This window comes from Melitaea cinxia, chromosome 23 (assembly GCF_905220565.1).
Source record: "Melitaea cinxia chromosome 23, ilMelCinx1.1, whole genome shotgun sequence".
In the NCBI taxonomy this organism is placed as follows: Eukaryota; Metazoa; Arthropoda; class Insecta; order Lepidoptera; family Nymphalidae; genus Melitaea; species Melitaea cinxia.
This window is the reverse complement of record NC_059416.1, coordinates 4,747,141-4,768,021: the sequence shown is the minus strand read 5'-3', so window position 1 is coordinate 4,768,021 and position 20,881 is coordinate 4,747,141. Positions and strand designations below refer to the sequence as shown.

Genomic DNA, 20,881 nt, shown 5'->3' with positions numbered 1-20,881 from the left:
TACACGTGCACTCATTTACAACACGACCGACAATAACGTCGTTGTCCGTCGTTGACTGCTGTAATAATTAATAGAATAATTTCAAAGTTGCCTAGTGAAAAGGAGTGAAATGTGAACTAGTGAAGTGTCACTCTCGGTCTCAAGCTCAACTCTCAGTAAACGTAAAGGTACGCTTACACGCTTGCCAAGGCTTGACAAGCATCGACAAGCACAAGCGTGTAAAGAGGCCGTTTGACTTGGCTTGCGTGAACTTGCGGACGCTTGTATCCTATCCGGATCAGTGTCGGTTTTTTGATACAAATCAAAGGGCGTTTGTGGCTAGCGCTTGAGACGTGTTTACACGCTGGCGCGCGTTTGTTAGCTGCTGTGATTTCGCGACGAACGCACGTCTAGGTTTCTATTCAAAATAAGTGGCTGGTCGAATGAAGAGAGTTTAATGTTCTTGAAGTATTATCAGAGCGAACCATGTATTTGGAACCCCAAAGACGTTAATCATAAAGTCTTGTCGAGCTAATGGGAAAGCCAGCTTGTATTTGAAATAAAAGTAAATTAAACCGAACGTAATAGCCAATACATGTTCAGTGTCCGCCATGCTTGGATGTCCGAACGACTTCCAAATGCCAAGCGACATTTGTGAACGCTTGGGCTTGTGGATGCTTGTCGAACTTTGGCAAGCGTGTAAACGTACCTTAAAGTATGAAGATGAAAAAAGTATAGTCTGTGTGACTTTACTATTAATCGTTCTTTACATTTATTGTTAGTGTAGCCAAGTAAAAAATATTACCATTGCATTTGATTTAATAAACAATTCGTCTTTTGAATGTAGTTAATAGTTGAGTAGGTCAAATTATGTAAATTAATTAAATAATTTGTATATATTTAACATAAAAAGTATCGTCGTTATACAAGAAAATTTCGATAAGCCTTTAATGTAACTGGCAACATACAAGACTTCAAGTAAAAGGAAATGAAATTATTATTCAATCATTCAACATTGATCAACATTCTTTTTCTATAATCTGTGCCAAACCTCGGTCTATTTTTAAATTTTTTGTTATAAATTTTTCTCCAATATAATCAATTTTCTTCTATAAAATTATCCAAAACAAGTGGTTTAAATTATCTAAATATCTCATAAGCAATGGTTAATTCAAGTTTAGCGTATGAAATACTTCTTTATATAAACTCTTTTTACTTCGGACTATTTGCTACTTGTGAATTAGGTACACTAATCTTGAAGTCTGTATTGATCGGTGGGAAATATGACGATATGGAGAAAAATAGGACAAGGCTGGGCCAAGACTATGGAGTACTAGTAGCCCTATTTGTTATCGAAGCTGCTAGGCTATTTTTGGGTCGGAAGGGTAGTCTCAGTGAAAGAGGTACTTGATTACTTTAATTATTTTTGAAGTAAAACTTCTTTATGCACGTTTGACTTAGGGAGTAAGCTGGTCAATGCGTGACGACAGCTTTACGAAAATTGTGATCGGGCGAGGCGAACGGAAGTTGAGAGGGAGCTATAAGTTAGATGGAGCTAAAGAAGTTTTACTTCAGTTGTGTGGTCTAAAGCACACTCATTTTTATTATAATAATTATTTTTCTACTAACTAGGTTTTATTTGCTTTCACAGATGTGCCAGTAATGTTTTCAGTACTGCTAACGGTTCCTTCTATTGTAGGGGTTCTTTACTTACTGATATGGCAAGTAGTTGTATTAAGAATTGAGTATATTTGGTGTACGCTGATGTTATCATTACAAATACTAGAATTCCTGTTTGCGTCCATGTTTATAGTTACTATGTGTAGAGGTCCTTCGTATGACTAGAACATTGCCTTGTGTATTTGGTGGTCCAATTTATTCGAGTCAGTAGGAGGTTTTATGCAGTAACTTATATTTATACAAATTAAATTAGCATTAGTAGGAGAGACATATACAACCACAAAATCGTCTATCAACTTACCAAATGAAAAACTAAACAAATAATGTATTATTAATTTTTTTACTCTAATAAGTGAAACTCAAGAACCAATTTAAGTTACTTGACTACAACAAAAGCCTTGAGATTCTTTATATTTAGGGTTTATGATGTTACTAATTTATTAACTATATATTATTTAATTTAAATTTTTATCAACATTTAGCACATTTGACCAATGTTTATGTCTATATAGATAGATATTTTTGAAATATATCAGATGTGTTTTTTAGATTAAGATTATATTTAAAAGTAATAAATAGTTGACTTTACTATAGACCTTAAGGATACAAACCCATGTTAATCCAAATTGCCAACTGACATTATTATTAGAATATTCAGTTAATATTATAGCAAACACATGTATACATTGACTTCCTTTTGTGATAATTTGAGAATGTTTACTACATAAAAGTCTAAAAATATTTATACAATGAGCATGATAATTTATTTTCTTAGAATTGAACATTTTAGATTAAAAACTAAATGTTTACACTAATTTACATGTTATACATAAAAATAAATTCTAGTCAACTTTTATGCTGGATTGACAGTATAAACACAAGTTCTTACCACATATATATGATATATGTAATATTTAAAATATATAATTTATAACATATGCACAATTATTTTAGGGAAATGTTTGACTCAAACATTTTTAACAATAGGTAGATGATATACAAAGTAAACCAAATCATAGTCCCTAATAAAAAGCATAGGAATGTTCCTATATTATAATTGTTTATATATTTTTAATGTACTAATATTATCCATCGTACTGGCCAGTGCCAATGACACCAAAATCTATATATTGTATAATCATAAGTATACTCCCCACTGGCCATAAGCGGGATAAGATTTAGAACACTAATTGCTTAGATGTATATCCTATCCTATAGGAGATGTGATTATAAGTGGCCTTTGTAAAAGCCTTACATTTTATTGTGTGTAATCTAACAATATATTAAATGTGTATCAACAAAAAATTTTTAACTTTTAAAATTATATACTTAAAATATATTTATCTATTACTTAATAGCATTGTGTTGTTACTAATATTAAATTTGTTAAATAATCTAGTCAAAACAAAAGTATTTTGTGTGTAATACCCCACTTTTACTATTTAACAAGCATATTATGCATTATTAACCTCTCACGTCCCGCTAACGCAAAATGTCAAAGTTCACTGCATCCCGAGGTCCGCGCGCCGTCGACAACCGATATGCACGATATCGCGTCCACGGGCGTTCATAGTAGCAAACTGTGCCATATACAGGTTGATATTTTTTTGCATACATAACTACGAGTAGGTAGGTTAAGAGTAAAATCATAAATGAACTGCATGGATTTTGGTATTTTGTATGTAGGTAGATCATGACACTATTTATCCAAGAAAATATTCCTGTGATATAATTCCCTAGTTTTTGCCCCGGCCTCGCTTGCTAAGTCTTACCTGTATAGGGACAACGAAAACAACTTTTTTAAACTTAGTAGTTTTATTCAAATTAAAAAATAATCTTACATAATACACAAACAAACTACATAATAAACTTACATCTAAAGGTTATTGAGTGTATGGTAGTCTATCCAGCACTGCCCAATGCATAACGGAGCACGGCATTTCTGACACATAACCGTCACTTGGGTGCGGACCTGACGCGCTGTGCATCGCACGCAACGTCGTCGTATGTGCTGTGTAGGTTTCCCACGGATCGTTTCTGTGTGTACCGGATAATGGTCCGAAGCATTATCCAGCCGGACTAAAGCCGATGGCATTTGCCGTATTGGGTGTGCTGGCTCGGCCCTGGGGAACCGCTTGCACAATCCATCTGCTAAAGCATAGCGGAACTGCCTGTGCGTTAAAGTGGATGTGGTTGGATGTTTCTGGTACATTATAAAAGTGTTCAGAATACTGATGTTAAGCAGTCTTCTGAACACTTTTATGTACCACTTCAGTCCCCTTTTCCTTTCTAACAAGTACATGGATAGCTTCTGATCCTTAAGATCGACACCGCCCATGTACTTGTTGTATTCAGAAATGGAGACTGGCTTGTTTATATCCTCTCCTGCACGCCTGCCGGCTACAAGTTGATCATCATGGTAAGTTGAAATTGTGGCTACTAGTTTAACGTCTTTCCAGACTGTGAGACTTATGTCACCGCAATGACAACTCACCACATGACCACGCACCACATCCTCTCTAACATTTTTGATGAGAGCGGGGACATGGCGACGCCGCCTGTTCAACGTTCCAATGAGGTCTGTGCCGCGTTGATTCAAATACCTGGTAAGGGGTAACTGGTTATACCAGTTATCCATTACCAGGCAGTGACCAGCATCCAGGAACCCCTCCATAAGTTTCAGCACTACTTTTTCAGTAGGGGCTGCAAACCCATCGATGGGTCCCTCGTGCATAGAGGAATTCTTCCCGGCATATATGATGCACCTAAGCATATATCCAGTCGTTGCTTCGCAAATTTCGAAACTTTTAATTCCGAACCGAGCCGCCTTAGTGCGTATGCACTGTACCCAGCTAAGGCGGCCCTTCCACAAAATCAACGACTCGTCTATGCTTAGGTGCTTATTTGGCGTATATAAGGTGCAAAACTTTTCATTACAGTGTTCAAGAATTGGGGTTATTTTTGCCACCTTTCTATCGTAACTCCGCGTGTTGTTTGACATGTGATCGTTATTCACAAAATGGAGGAAACGAGTAATCATTTGGAACCTGTTCCTGGACATAAGGAGTCGAAAGTCAGGCATACCCAAGATGTTGGTTGCCCAGTACTCAGGTATATGCCCTCGAGGATTGAGTGACATATACATGAGTACTGCGAAATATCTGTACATCTCTGGCACATTCGTCTCAACCCAAGTGTCGAGGTTCGCGCTGATATTACCGCTTTCAGAAAGCTTCGCGATGGTCTGCCAGGCATACTTATTCGTCTCCTTGACAATGTGATCCATAATGGTCGAATCCCATACAAGCATAAAGAGCTCGAAAGGCACTTGTGTGCCGGCACTATCAGACAGCCCGGGCGTTCTCTGATATTCCATTTCTTGCCCATGAAACGTCGAATAATCTTGGCTCCAATCGAAACTAACGGGCATATCACCCCCACCAACTTCTCTGCTGGGCTCAGCTTCCTCGGCCTCCACCACTGCTTGTGCAGATTCGAGTTCGCGGAGTTCTCTCACTACCGCTCTCATCCCTGCATAATCTTCAAATTCATTCTCGTCGTCGTCGTCGGTACCAATTTCTACTTCGCTGCCAGAATCTTGCAGGTAGTCAAACGATATCGAAATCCGACGACGACGTTGAGGGCGGCGGGTAAGCCTGCGAGGGCGGAGGTTTCTATTGGATGGGGTAGACGGCACTACCGGCGTAGACGGCATTGCTGGCGTAGACGGCATTGCTGGCGTATTGGCAACGGTCGGTGTCACCGCAGGATTCCAAGTCTAAGGAAATAATGAAATAATTGGAATATAGTTAGGAAAACTGACCATAAAACTTAACTCTAATAGATGTAAATATTGACACTTACTACCACTCTGTCTTCAACCCGTTCACCTAAGAATGGGCTCCCGATAATATTTATGTGACCGCCAGGTGTTTGACACACATTATATATGGGAAAAAGCTGGCGAGGCGCGTCGTCGGTAGGCTCTGGGGCGGACATCGCGATGGGAGCGTTCACAGGAGCCGTGCGTTCTTCGTCATCTCTTAGTTCCATCTTAGAAAAAACAATAAAGCATATTACCACACTAGCTGTGTCCCGCGGTTTCACCCCCGTAAGTCCCGATTCCGTTTGAATATCGGGATAAAAGGTACCCTTTATGTTATTCCTGGTCTCCAGCTATCTACATACCGAGTTTCATCGCAATCGGTTCAGCGGTTATTGTGTGGAGGAGTAACAAACATACACATACACACACACGCACACACAAACTTTCGGTTTTATAATATTAGTAAAGATAATACTTCCATACGTGTGTTTCCTGTCACTTTGTATAGAATAAAGTTAACACAATATAAGTGTTTAGAATAATTTACCTACTGATAGTAATAAAAATAGAAATTACTGTAAAGTTCATTTTTCTCTTCCCTTCGTATAACGAAGACTCGAACAAAAATGCATAGTCGAGAACATCCTGTATGCAATTAGTGTAAACAACAAAATGGCGGCCATTCTTTTTTCGAGCACACAGATTCAAACTTCAAAATGGATTATATAGCTCATTTACACTTTATTTATACATATTTTGACTTTAAATAATAACTACAATAACTTATTTCATTAGTAAATAAAGTTACTTACCGATTCATCCATATTTCACACAAAACACACGAAAAAACTGCACTACGACGTCACTTGTTTCGATGATAAAAAACGACTAATTTCAACTGTTCAGAATTTTGAACTTGCACCAATAGGGGATGAGTGTGATACATCAATGGGAAGCTTGTATTCTTACCTGTTCATACATGTAAAATACAAGCGAAAATATACCTTCTGCTGACAGAAATTAAGCAGAAACTCGCATGAAGTCATAGGACTCGCTATCGCGACTTTGGGACGCAGAGAACACTTTTCAGCCGACCGGATATCGCGTCATCGGGACGTGAGAGGTTAATGTATACATAATAAAGCAATTTTTTAAGTTATTATATTGTGTAATTCATTGTTGTTTATTTTGCTTAGAATATGTTTATTTAAAAATATTATATTTTAAATAAACAAAATATGTATAATATAGTTTTTATTCTTTATATTCAGCCTGTAAATATAATGGCCTTCGACCCTTTGTCATTTTTTCTCTTTTGTGAATTCTAAGCTCATGCCTCATAAGAGCTTTTCGAGTGCTATACTTATTATCGCAACTTTTACACTCAAAGTTTTTTAATCCTACATGATCAGAATTAAAATGTAAGGTCATATCCCTCTTTGTATAGAAATCTCTGCCACATTCAGTACATTTAAAAGGTCTGTGTTTATTGTGTGTTAAAAGATGCCTCGTTAAATTACTTCTAGTCAAAAATTGTAGACAACATTTATCACATGAAAAAGGCTTCTGACCTGTATGACTGCACATGTGCATTTTTAGAGACTCTCGAAACCGTCCTCTATAGGGACAAATTTTACATTGATAAGGCAGTTCAATAGTATGTAACTGGCGGTGTCTTACTAAATTATCTTTGCGGTACATCTTCCCACAAACTTCACAAATATGATGAGAAGAGGACTCATGTCGTGCTAAATGTTTTTTATACAATTGTGAGGTTAACAAATGTTTACAGATAGGACATTGAATGCGGACACTTTTATGTTGTTTTGAATTTTTGTGAATGACTAATTCATTCTGAGATAAAAAAATTATATTACATATTTCACACTTATTATTTATAATTTCAGTACTTTTATTCTTATTACAATACTTTTCAAATGTTTCAGTGATATTTTCAGTTCTATCACTCTCATCATCGTTAGAACATGTCGATGATTCAACTTTCAATATGCATTGTTTTTTAAGGATTAAATTAGTTTCTTGTGCCTTCCTTCGAAATAACATCGCGTTCTGAAGAAAAGTATAGCATTTATTACATAAATATTCAGGGAAGCCGTCATCTTTATAAACCTCTATACCTCCGAACATTTTAATGGATTCTTTTATTTCTATTGAACTCTCGACACTCTCGTCAAATATTGATATAGAACCATCAAGTAAGCAAATTCTGCACTTAGTTTTGTTACAATTTTTTAAATCCGTTTCAGAGTTATAATTTTTTTCTTTACCCCTTTCTTTATTTTTTAAAGTACTCCTTACTCTTCTTAAAATTTTTAATTTAAAATAAGACGATGCCATTACCACTTAGTATTGTGCTCTGTGATTACCACTTCGTTACTGATAATGACTGCACACCATATTATACAATAGGTACTAATCTATGATATTGACGGTTGTCACTGATGACAGAAATTACGAAAATAATTTTCGTGGAATGTCAGTGTCAAAAATGCCATTTATGCAAGGCTACCAATAGCTACTACCTGGGTTTTTGCTGCCATGAGATATTTAATTTTAACTTAAGAATTAATTATAATTACATAGTATTTAAAAAGTTTATAATTTCCGTCAAAAAACTTTTAACGTATAAGCTATCTCAATTATTAATTTAATGATTCCGAAGTGAAAACACATGCCTAATCCTATGCGATATGAGCATAACGTGAAATAAGTTCTCGGGGTAGCTTTGATTGACAAGTAACTTTGACAAATTTGCCAGTTTTTGATAAATGATTATATAGACGTTTTAAATAACTTGAGAGTATGAAAACCAACCTGAGAGCACAAATTAAATTAACACTTGTCTCATATTTAACATTGTCAAAGCTAAAAAAAATACAGTAATAATCTGTCAAAGTTACACCAATTGACTGTACTGAGTGCCTAGTGGTAAGTATTACTATACTCTGTGGCCTAGTGGGAGTTTTGTTTAATCCGTCTCGCAATAACTATAATTTAAATAATATGTTGCTACTAGCATATGAAATGATACATTTTTGACAGTTAGCCTCTAAGATGGAATTGGATTGGAGGCCTTTAAATGTATAATTGTATACTTTCGCAAGCAAAACCGTAGTAGAAGAACATACGATAAATAGGAAATAGAATATGAATTGCATGAAACATAAAAAGTTCATAATTCTGTTTGAAATTTAATGTTTTTGTTTTTATTTTAATTTTTTACACATCATCGTTTCAGCCTATTGCAGTCCACTGCTGGACATACGCGTCCACAAGTTCACGCCAAAAATGACGTGAACTCGTGTGTGTTGCCCATAGTAACGACGCTGGGCAGGCAGGTTGGTGACCGCAGGGTTTGCTTTGTCGCACCGAAGACGCTGCTGCCCGTCTACGGCCTGTCTATTTCGAAGCCAGCAGTTGGATGGTTATCCCACCATCGGTCAATTTTTTAAGTTCCAAGGTGGTACCTAGTGGAACTGTGTCATCCTACTGGTGGTGGCTATATTCTTTAATGCCGTAGCCACACAGCTTATTTGTATACATTGAGAAATATTTGGAATTTGTGATTAGATATTTTAGGTAGTCCATAAATAATGTTAATAAAAACATTTGTTTGAAGTAAAATTATATTTCTTTTTCACATAATCTTGTAACAAGTTTGTTTCTTAAATTCATAATTTCTTGTGAATTTCAAATATTATAACAAGTTTCTAAACTCTTACCATCATAATAACCAAATCTAGAGTTTTGTTTCTTAATATGCAGTAGATAGAAGCAATCAGTTTAGAAAAAATACATCCTATCATGCTTACTTTCCAAATTTCTTCAGCCTTTTACAAGAGACCACCACAACAAACCTTCAAACCAAACCAGTTAGAATAGTACCTAATTCTTACAATTCCATCATAGTAGGGTGGAAAAAATAATAAGATTTTAAATTGAGTCAATAATACCTGATTGTTGTTACATATGGATCCTATCTCAATTATTATTGTAATATATTATTTTAATACTATGACCATTATTATTATTATCTTTGATTTGGAATGCAGTTAGTTTTCAAAAAAAATTTAGTTGCTATGAAAGTGATTTGAATATGTTTTATAGGAGTTAATTGACACTGTTTTTATCTTTATGTGGAGGTTTATAATAAAATTTTAATTTTTCCCTTTTATGTACCCTCCTTTGATGTTTCACCATAGCATCTCTGTAACCAAACGCCTGTCCACATATATTGCAAGTATGTCTTTTAATGCCCAAGTGGTCTACCTCATTATGACTTTGTAGTTTTAAATCAGTATGAAAAGCTTTTTGGCATTTTTCACATTTAAACTGTGGCTCTCTATGTTTTAACAGAACATGAGTGTTCAAGTTGCTCTTAAAGAGAAATCGAGCAGGACATTCTGAGCACATGAATCTACGTTCGCCAGAATGTGTTTTCATGTGGCTTCTAAAACCTTCTGAATACCTACATTTATACGGACAAAGTTGACACTTATACGGATAGTCACTCCTGTGTCTGAGTCGGTGACTGTAATAGCCTACTTTTAATCTAAATTTCTTACCACATATGTCACAAATGTACTTTTGATGGTCAGGATCATGCATCGTCATATGTATTTTATAATAGGATTTCTTAATAGTTTTGTTACATTTCTGACACTGAATTTTTATATTTCTTCTCTCCTTTTCCTCTTTCTCCTGTTGGCATAGTTTATTTATAATATCGTTTTGTTTTTCTTCATCTGATAAATTGGGCTCTGATTTTATAATTTTAGATAGGTCATTGCAGTCAACTTTTAATCTATACTTGTTTACTGTTTGTTGTTTTAATTTATCGTTCGTTTTTATCGCAATTTTTCTGAACATAATAGCACTTTTTATAAAATTATAACAAATTGTACATAAGTATTTTGGAAATAAATCATCTTCTTGTACTTCAATGTTCGCGAAAATTCCTAAGGCTTCCATTATATCGAATTTGTTTTCGTCACCGTAAATAAACACTACACCTTCCTTAAGACACACTCTGCACTTATCATTACAATTTTGTGTTATTATTCCTTTTGAAATTGGCGCATTATATAAATCATTAAAATATTCGTCTGCATTAATGCTATTTTTATTCTTGGTCATTTTCATTATATAGTAGGAAGTCACCATTTTTTTTTTTATTTTAACAATATAAATAACTAAAATTATACAATGTTAGTATTATTCAAGGAGTAAAATAACTTACTTATACCTGTTTCTGAAATAAATGTACGAAACTCAGTACAAAAATTCAAGTTTGACTTATATTTGTGTCATAGCCTACTTTTTTCTTCACATTCAATTATACTTAAGTAGACTTAGGCATTGATCATACTGCCTAAACCGATCACTGTAAATTAAAAAATATCGAAATGGTCAATTATTTTACCTTTTGAATGCATACAATAATTGAGTAGTGTTACACATTGACTATCCGCGAGAGAACAAAAGTAACCGACATAGTCCATAGAATTAGCAAGTTGAAGTGGCAGTGGGCTGGTCATCTGTGTCGCAGGACCGATGGCCGTTGGAGTAGACGGGTCCTAGAGTGGAGACCGTGTCTTGGCAAACGCAGTATGGGACGTCCTTCGGCCCGTTGGACTGACGATCTATGTAAGATTGCCGGTGTAGGCTGGATGAGGATTGCGGAAGACCGGGATGTCTGGCGCGAACTTGGGGAGGCCTATGTCCAGCAGTGGACTGCGATATAGTGTGTGTTACACATTAAACAAGTGTTTCATTAATATTTTGTGAGTTCATTTCAAAGCCGTTGAGTGTAAAACGTTTATTTATTATTTATATAATAAAAAAAACAACCGTTGTGGTGTGTGTGGTAGTCGCCTAAAACAACGACAGTTTTCGGGTTCGATTCCCGGTCGGGATGAATATTTGTATTTGCACAAATATTCCTTTTTGGTTTGAATGTCTGTCCTTGTGGGTCTCCCCACAGTACCTCGGAGAGCACGTTAAGCCGTCGGTCCAGGTTATTATCATAAATACCTGATAGAGATCGTTATTCATAGTATCGTAGTAGGGAATATAGTATAGCAGTAGGGAACATATCTGCTAAGTCGCAATGGAGCAGCGTGGTGGATTAAGCTCCAATCCTTCTCCTATGGAGAAAGAGGCCTTGGCCCAGCAGTGGGATGTTACAGACTGACTGCATGCATTATAAAAGTCGCAACATTTTCAACGGTCACTGCTGAGCAAAGCATCTGTCTTCATATAGGAGAAGGGTTGAAGCTTAATCCAACACACTTGTTTCACTGGGGGTTAGCGTATATCATATCAGGGGTCTATGACAACTACCGGCACCGACAGCTTTACTAGCTCTCCGAGGGACGATAGACTGCCAAGGACATACACCTAGAGCTGAAATTAATACTTGTACAAGTTCAGTCCCGAGCAGGATTCAAACCAGCAACAACAGGTGTTCTAAGCAACTACTTGCACTACTACCAACACCAAGAGTTGTCCGAATTCCAACAAAGGTTGTCATTAAGAGCCATTTCACAATTTTACGCTCTGCAAGTTAGGTAAATTTGGTTGCATCGCGCGTACGTCGCGCGTGCGTGCGTCGTACGAGCCGCGCGATCTTTGTGCTAGTAAGTATAGTGTGACAACCAAAAGACCATCTTCATTATTTTCTAATGTATAATAAAAATTAATAACTATGGTATAAAATGTTTTTTTCATAATTAATTTGTTAAAAATTTCAAGTATGTTATATAACAACAGTCAATAAATTTAAAATAAAAATAAAAAATCAATTTTATGAAACAAATGTTTTTAAATTGATTTAGTTTTTCAGTTTACGAATGAATCTAATATTTACGATATGAATAAAATAGCATTTTATGACATCGACACCGACAAACATATTAATTAACAAATAACAAGACAAACAGATTGAAATGCCTATTTGTATTGATAATGTGAGAAAAGAAAATTAAATTATACATTTGTTTACAGAAATTATCATTATATTATTTTACAGTCATTTTCGTAATATGTTTATTTTATTTATATTTTATTATGAAAGTATCAAATGCGGTTTATCCGCTATAACAACAGGCGCTACGCGCGTGTGAGCGAAAGAGATGGCTGCGCAGAATTTGGCGTAGACCTCACCTCTAAGAGCGCTAGCGCGTGACTGATTTACTGGGCTTGATACCTGGTAATATATACTATCTTTTTATTATTTAATATAAAATGTATTAAAAATGATTACATCTTTTAATTATTTTTTTTTGTATTGATTAATGATGTAAGTTTACTTTGATGAAGATAGTTCGTTAAAATTTCTTAGTTTTCTAAGAAAAATATCGCTTTTAAAATTATACTTATTTGGAAAATATTCGTAACTTTAATTTTTTTTTTTTTTCGTTTAATAGAGATACAAATGGAATAAAAATCTATGATAGTGTGCAACAAAATTATATTCCACATATTATGATATTTTTTTAAAATGGTTTCAACGTAGAGGTTATTGAAAAGTAGGACTTCCAAAGTATACATTGCGACCGTTTACCCAGGGAGGAGGCCTTTTCATCAGAAAAGGTTAATAATTTTATACACATAATATAAATCAAAATTCTGATCTGACTATCGACTACAACAAATGTTGCTCTATTATATTATAAGAATATAAATTACATTATTGCATCCAACACTGAGATTAACGACGTCAAAATATTACAATTTCGCGGATTGTTACCGATTTTTGTGAAATGGCTCTTAAATCAATCAATCAATCAAATTAATATGAAGAAACAGCCTAAGAATATCAATAATAAGCCGATCTTTTCCTTGAAGTTATTTATACCAAAAAATCAAGTGTGTAAATAAAATAAAACAAGTTGAATTTGATCAAAATAAATTAACTAAAAGAAGCTTAAATTAGACAAAATTATTTCCATAAAATTAAAATAGTACCATATATTGATTAAAAATAAAAGTGAAAATAAAAACCACACTTTTCATTAAAATGAAAAATTCATTAATTAACTTAGATTTGAAAGTTCTCTCATACTATTAAATTCTTCATGGTTCAGTTTCCTTCGCACTTCAACCTGTAATATCCCACTACTGGGCACAGGCCTCTTTCCCCATGTAGGAGAAGGATCAGAGCTTAATTAACCATGCTGTTCTAATGCGAGTTAGCAGATATATTCCCTACTATGAGTAACAATCGCTCGCAGGTGTATGTGATATCAATCGGGACTGACGGCTTTACGCTCTCAGAGGCACTGTGGGGAGGCCCATAAGGACTGCACAAATACCCAGACCATGGCAAACATCTGTGTGGCCAAAATAAATGTTTGTCATGTGCGGGGCTTGGACCTACAACCACCAGAGCAACAGCCACAAACCATTGCTGTGACTGTTGTGACTACGCGTCGTCAGTTTCCTTCATTAAAAACAAATTAATTACTGTGTTTTCTTTGATCATCAGAAATTCAATATTTTTTTATTTTTTCAAATATATATACAAATTTGAATATTGTATTAGAAATCTAACTAGCATTATTAACTTTATTGGAAACACTGTATGAAAACCTTAGTTTCTCTCTTTTATGTACTCGTCTTTGATGTTTCATCATAGCATTTCTATAACCAAATGCTCGGCCACATATATTGCAAACATGGCTTTTGATTCCTAAATGATCTACCTCATGATGCCTTAGAAGCTTTATTTTAGTATGAAATGCTTTTTGACAAGTTTCACATTTAAATTGTGGCTCTTTATGTTTTAATAAGATATGAGAGTTCAAGTTTCCTTTAAAGAGAAATCTAGAGGGGCATTCTGTACACATATATCTGTGTTCACCAGAATGGGTGCGCATATGACTTTTGAGACGCTCAGAATATCTCCCTTTATATGGGCAAAGTTGACATTTAAATGGATAGTCACTTCTATGTCTGAGTCTGTGATTGTAATACCCCACTCTTAATCTAAATGTTTTACCGCATATATCACAGATAAATTTATGATGATCAGGATCGTGCATAGTCATATGGATTTTGAAATATGATTTTTTTATCCTTTTTTTACATATCTGACATTGAACTTTGGAATTTTTACTCTCTTTCTCGCTTATTTCTTTTTCACAGAGTTTATTAATTAAATTATTCTGTATTTCTTGATGTAATGATTTTTGTTCTGAGTTGTTATCAGTTGATGGGTCGCCCCAATCATCTTCTAAAACATCGACTGTAACAAGTTTCTGTTTCAATATATTGTTGGTTTTTCTCGCAATTTTTCTTAAAATAATAGCACTTTTTATAAATTTATAACAAATTCTACATAAATGTTTCGGAAACGCATCGTCTACGTGTAATTCTATGTCTGTAAAGATCTTTAAAGCTTCTTTTATATCATCTTTGTTCTCGTCACCGAAAATAGACACTGCACCGTCTTTAAGACACACCCTGCATGTAGAACTGCGTTTTATTGTCCTTTCCGAAATAGGAGCATTGTACAAATTATTAAAGTATTCATCAACATTAATGAGATCGTTCTTCTTTGCCATTTTCATTATATAGTAGGAAGTCACCATTTTATCTGTCTTAAAGAGAAATATCCAATATTACAAAACAGAAAAATAATTTGCAATTTTTTATATTATAAACGTATTTTAATAAACAATAACATTAATATTTTGACAGCTATGAGTGACGTTAAGTTAAATTTGAGGCAGTGCTACCAACTCTTTAAAAAAATATTCCCTATATCTTTTAACAAAAGTCCCTTAATTAAAAACAAAACTCCCTGAACCTAAAATTGAAATTATTTAAAAAGAAGACATTTTATATATTAGTTTTTATTTTTCAAAGGGTTTAAAATAGCTAATAAATTATTTTATATATTTTGCTTTAGTATGTTCATTGAACATGTTCTTTTAAAAATTGATAATTGAGAATTTATTATTTTTACGTTTTTTTTTATATTAAATTATATGACGTTCTGAAAAATTACTAATACTATAAGAAAATTTATTCCCTTAAACTTTCCCGCTATTTGCAAAATATTCCTGAGTTTAGGGGAAATTCTCCAAAGCTGGCAACATTTCTGTGAGTATTTTGATTGTTGTTTCCAGGGGTGTGAAACGCCTACATTATAGTAATTCAGAAATAGTCATATAAACTAACGCCATCTCTTGGACGAGGAGGGTGAGTTCGATGTGATATATTAATGTGTCGAAAATAGATGGCAGTAGCAGCAGTAAGAGTCGAGAATTTTTGCAAATATTAATTTAAATAATCATCAATCATTCAAACATGTTTTGTATGATTCATAGGTATAAAAAGATATATTATAAAATATAAATATATTTTAATTTATCTGCAATATTTTTCGCCGTGGCAATATTATTGAGGCCCATCGTTCGTTCATCATCACTTCAGCCTATCGCAGTCCACTGCTGGACATAGGCCTCCCCAAGTTCGCGCCACACATCCCGGTCTTCCGCAATCCTCATCCAGCCTACACCGGCAATCTTACGTAGATCGTCGGTCCAACGGGCCGGAGGACGTCCCACACTGCGTTTGCCAAGACGCGGTCTCCACTCTAGGACCCGTCTACTCCAACGGCCATCGGTCCTGCGACACAGATGACCAGCCACCAGCCATCGTTCGTTAGTCGGCCATATTTGAATTTTGAATTACTCCTCGTTTTTCTGACCTACCCCACCCCAACCTGCAAAATAATGATACTTGTAATAAAAAAAATACTAATCGATAGATTGTCAATAGCTCAATTCAACTACGTTGTCCTTTTAAATTGGTCACCTTAAATCATTTAATAAAAAATAAAAAAAGTCATTAAAAAATATTCATTTATCAATAATTTCAAACTCCTTTATCTTTTGATGTATACAATATTTTAAATTGCTCAAAGTGTTAAAAAACTGCTCAAGTTGCATTTTTAATTGCTCAAGTATAGTTTGGAACAGATCCACTTTCCTTAATTTTTAAATAAATATAAATAGTTTGAACAAATAAAATAATAATATTTGCAAACAAAACAATATTAATCGATAGATTTTCAATAGCTCAATTCAACTACGTTGTCCTTTTAAATTGCTCACCCTAAACTATTTAATTAAAAATCAATAAAGTCGTTGAAAAAAATTCATTTATCAATATTTTCAAACTCCTATATATTTTGATGTATACAATTGATTGATTGATTGATTTTCCACGGGCTATTCTCCGCAACTCGACGTCTCAGTGCGCCTATTTTGCGTGGTAGGCTGGGGGCCTCATTCATGCCATCTTAGCTCCTTGAGGAAGCCTAGCAGACCCCTTGTGTTGCCGACGACCTCCCGGAGCGACCTCGGTGTCCCGAGGTGTAGCGCCCTGTAATTCGCCACACTACCGCATTCCAGCAGGATGTGTGAGGCCGTTTCTTCTGCCTCCATGCACGCTCTGCATAGGGGGCTGTCTGTAACACCTAAGTTGAGTAAGTGTTTGTTAAGCAAGGCATGTCCGGCAAAAGCCCCAACCAGTAGTCGGAGCTGGGCTCTCCCATAGCCGCGAAGTTTGCGGGACAATCCTGGGTAGATCGTCGGAAGAACTTCCTTGGTCTGCCTGCAGGTGGTTAGGTTTGTTCAATATTCTTGGTGCATTACCTTGGTGTTGTGTCGCAGCTGGCTGCGCAGCCATCCGAAAGGCAGAGGCAGAATGGGTTCGGGTCCGTGGACCCTCATCTCCGATCCATTCCTCGCTAGTCGGTCAGCCGCGTCGTTGCCTCGCGATCCACTGTGGCCCTTTATCCATTGAAGGATAATGGTGTTTATTTCACTTATCTTCGTCAGAGCTCGATGGCACTCGTATATTAGCCCCGATATCATAATGTTGCTCTGTAGGGCTTGCAGGACCGATCCGCTATCGGAAAGAATACGGATTGGAAAACCCTGTACCTCTCTAGAAGTGATCGCTGTTGCAGCCATTATGATTCCCATACATTCCGCCTGAAAGACGGTGTTGTAGATTCCCAATGGTAATTCAACGAGGCGGAACGTATCGAATAGCAAGTTGTTGGTGTATCTTCTTCTTCTTCCACTTCCTCCGCTTCTTCTTCCTCCGCTTCTTCCGCTTCTTCTTCTTCCGCTTCTTCCGCTTCTTCTTCTTCCGCTTCTTCTTCTTCCTCTTCTTCCGCTTCTTCTTCTTCCGCTTCTTCTTCTTCTTCTTCTTCCGCTTCTTCTTCTTCCGCTTCTTCTTCTTCCGCTTCTTCTTCTTCCGCTTCTTCTTCTTCTTCCGCTTCTTCTTCTTCTTCTTCCGCTTCTTCTTCCTCTTCCGCTTCTTCTTCCGCTTCTTCTTCTTCCTCTTCCGCTTTTTCTTCTTCCTCTTCCTCTTCTTCCTCCTCTTCCTCTTCCTCTTCTTCCTCCTCCGCTTCCTCCTCTTCCTCTTCCGCTTCTTCTTCTTCCTCCTCCTCTTCCTCTTCTTCTTCCTCCTCCTCCTCTTCCTCCTCCTCCTCTTCCTCTTCCTCTTCCTCTTCCTCTTCCTCTTCCTCCTCCTCCGTTTTGGGTATTTTTCGAATTTCTAAACCTATATTCTAGCACGCAATGTTACTTATTTTATTAGAATACTATGTCTGACGCGTTATTTTGTTTAAAAGTGTCTATTTGTCAGTCTTTAAAGGTCAGTTCGTATCGTGTTTTGATCTTGCAGTAAAGATCGTTTTTAAGTAAATTTGTTCGAAAATAACGCGTGATAGTCACAGTACGGAGCATGAGTACACTTACCGCAGCACCAGAATTAAGGTAGAGTCAGAAATAACAAAAATTTAACCTCCGATAAAAAAATCTACCTATATTGTACAAAATAGCCATTATATGTATCTGCAAAATAAACATTCATACTGCAAAATAATTATTTGGTCAGCAGGATTGATTGGCATTCATATTTAAATTTTGGTTAGCAATAAAAATAGATTGCGTTTTTTTTTTCAAAATCAACAGTGTTTGTTAAAAATGGGTGGAATGATTATAAAAATAAAGCTATATATATGACACTCTCCCAATATTACTAAATAGGGATCCTTTTCTTTCGACTTTTTTTTTTGGTCTATGTTAATTTCACAATAAGGCATTTTTTGGCCTACTATTTCAGTAGGCATTATTATCTTTAAGGCTTATATTACCAGCACAAAATAAAATTTTTGCTTAGTCTCTTAAGTGCTTACCAAAATTTTAATTAACATGAGTCACTCATTGCTGCTTTTACATATATTCGTCTGTACAAAAAAAATATACTATATACTGTTCAGAGACAATAAAAATTGCAAACTGATTTAGAAATATTTGCTGACTATATGTTGCTGCACAACTACTAGCTAACCAATAATATTTTTTTGCTAACAAAGATACAAATACCTTGCAAACTGTTTAAATCACACCCTTAATAAAATAGACGTAATAATTAACTCTTTTTATTCCTTTCATTGCATTTAGAATTCATTATTATGTGTCTTTAGTATCACTTTTATGTATAAAGCAATATTTTAAGAATATTAAAAATTTTCAGGACCTTTACATCGCTCTCTTAAATGGGAATATCCTCATACAGAGAAGTTTAACCAATAGAAATCTGTACTTGACAATACAATTCAAGAAAAAGGAAACAATTATATTTACAATTCCATTCGTATATGCTCGATTCAAAAACATTTCGAGGAGTACTTCAAATCATCAAGCAGACGATTGACGAGGAATACTGTCCCTACATTGAACTTAAGTAAGCATAATAACTTGTGAGAGACATAGAGTTGATTTGGTTGATTTTATTTGCAATCTTTGTATTAAGGTGATTGTATACAGTTGGTGCCTGGGATTAAATCGATTATTAAATGGAAAATTTTCAAATTTTGATAGGAATGACCATGTTAAAAAATAAGCATCCGATTATTATAATAAAAGACGAAAATAAACAACAGTTTTATAAATTCTATATGGTACTGGTGTTTTATTTTTAAACCCTGTATTTTCTGTTAATATTAGGTAAAATATAATTAATTTGAAATCAAAATTTTAATACGTAACACAAAAAAATATTAAATATTCTTAATGTACATACTTGTTACTTTTTGAAGAAAATTAATGATAAATAGATATAAAATACTTTTCACACTATTTCCACCAATTTATTAATACAAACTGTTTATATTAATAACTAAGTGGAAAAATTGTAAAGTACATACAGTATATTATTTGAATAATAATCACTCTGGTAAAAAAGAAATAAACAGTGCCATCTGTAGTATTATTATAAAAATAAAATTGTATGTGCACGCCATCTGTTGGTGGGAGAGGTCGTGATACATCAATGTTAATTTCTGAGTGGCGTATCTATACCCACAGAGTACATTGAATATACAGGTATCTATACCAGTATATAAGTGTATAATCTAAGGTTGTTTCGCTTTCGCTTCAACCGTTTCTAGAAGCTTTATAATAAGCTTTTTAAAATAATCATTTCCTTCAGGGGCCTAGGCTAAAACTTCCCGTGGGCCTATTATATATTTAAATCAAAATCACAAAATTTCTTTAATCAAGTAGGCACGCAAAAAAGGCAATTCTAAAGCACTTTCGAATTGTCATTTTATAAATTTTAAAATTATCTTTACATATAAATAAAATTGGATTGTCTGTTTGTAATATTAAAATAACCGCTTTTACTAAATGTTTAAGGATATGGATGGAGTACCTATTCACGGTACATGTACCAAAATAGCGTATTTTATAATTTTTGTCTGTCTATCTGTTTGTTCCAGCTAATTTCTGAAACGGCTGGACCGATTTTGATGGGACTTTCACTGATAGATAGCTGATGTACTAAGAAGTAATTAAAGGTACTTTTATTTAAGAAATTTATTTACATTATAACTTTGCGAACTCAACAGTCACTTTTTTATTAAATGCCACGCGGACAAAGTCACTAGCACAGCTTTTCAATAAAATATATTGCGACTTAATTTTTATTATGTCTACCTTATGAAAAACATCCCGTTGGGATACTTGAGCTCCAAGATCGTAAATGCCGCCAATAGCCCCAATTAAGGCATAGTGTGAATATTAGTTAAAGATTAAGCAGAACGGAAGAACACTACATATATAATATTGGTAATAAAGATGCACGTTTTTTTTAACGTGGGGAAAATCTTCATGGATACCTACCAGCATGGAGGCACCGGAGAGGTTATATCAGACTCTTACTGGCTAAAACGACCACGTGTGAGCAGACCTCCACCTAAGAGTGGTGAGATAGGGGTTACACTAGCATGAACCACCTCGCCCCGGCGCTTGGCTTGAATGAGGACATCCGGGCCCCAGCACCTAG

At 35.0% G+C, this 20,881-nt stretch overlaps 4 protein-coding genes across 4 annotated transcripts; 1 reads left to right on the top strand and 3 right to left on the bottom strand.

The window, feature by feature from the left end:
* Window positions 1-1,009: 1,009 nt before the first annotated feature.
* Window positions 1,010-2,998, top strand: LOC123665266 (transmembrane protein 80-like). The gene is made up of 2 exons (XM_045599594.1): window positions 1,010-1,382; window positions 1,631-2,998. The coding sequence occupies exons 1-2, from the start codon at window positions 1,142-1,144 to the stop codon at window positions 1,822-1,824; spliced, it is 435 nt and encodes a 144-aa protein (XP_045455550.1). The 5' UTR covers window positions 1,010-1,141; the 3' UTR covers window positions 1,825-2,998.
* Window positions 2,999-3,535: 537 nt separating this feature from the next.
* On the bottom strand, window positions 3,536-5,712 carry LOC123664959 (piggyBac transposable element-derived protein 4-like). The gene is made up of 2 exons (XM_045599325.1): window positions 5,524-5,712; window positions 3,536-5,437 (listed from the first exon to the last, which is right to left on the bottom strand). Exons 1-2 carry the CDS (start codon window positions 5,710-5,712, stop codon window positions 3,536-3,538), a joined length of 2,091 nt encoding a protein of 696 aa, XP_045455281.1.
* Window positions 5,713-9,616: 3,904 nt separating this feature from the next.
* Window positions 9,617-10,642, bottom strand: LOC123664958 (zinc finger protein 813-like). The gene has a single exon (XM_045599324.1). It carries the CDS (start codon window positions 10,640-10,642, stop codon window positions 9,617-9,619), a length of 1,026 nt encoding a protein of 341 aa, XP_045455280.1.
* A 2,700-nt stretch (window positions 10,643-13,342) lies between these two features.
* Window positions 13,343-15,235, bottom strand: LOC123665260 (zinc finger protein 225-like). Its single transcript, XM_045599586.1, has one exon. The coding sequence runs from the start codon at window positions 15,097-15,099 to the stop codon at window positions 14,056-14,058; it is 1,044 nt and encodes a 347-aa protein (XP_045455542.1). The 5' UTR covers window positions 15,100-15,235; the 3' UTR covers window positions 13,343-14,055.
* Between the last annotated feature and the right edge of the window lie 5,646 nt (window positions 15,236-20,881).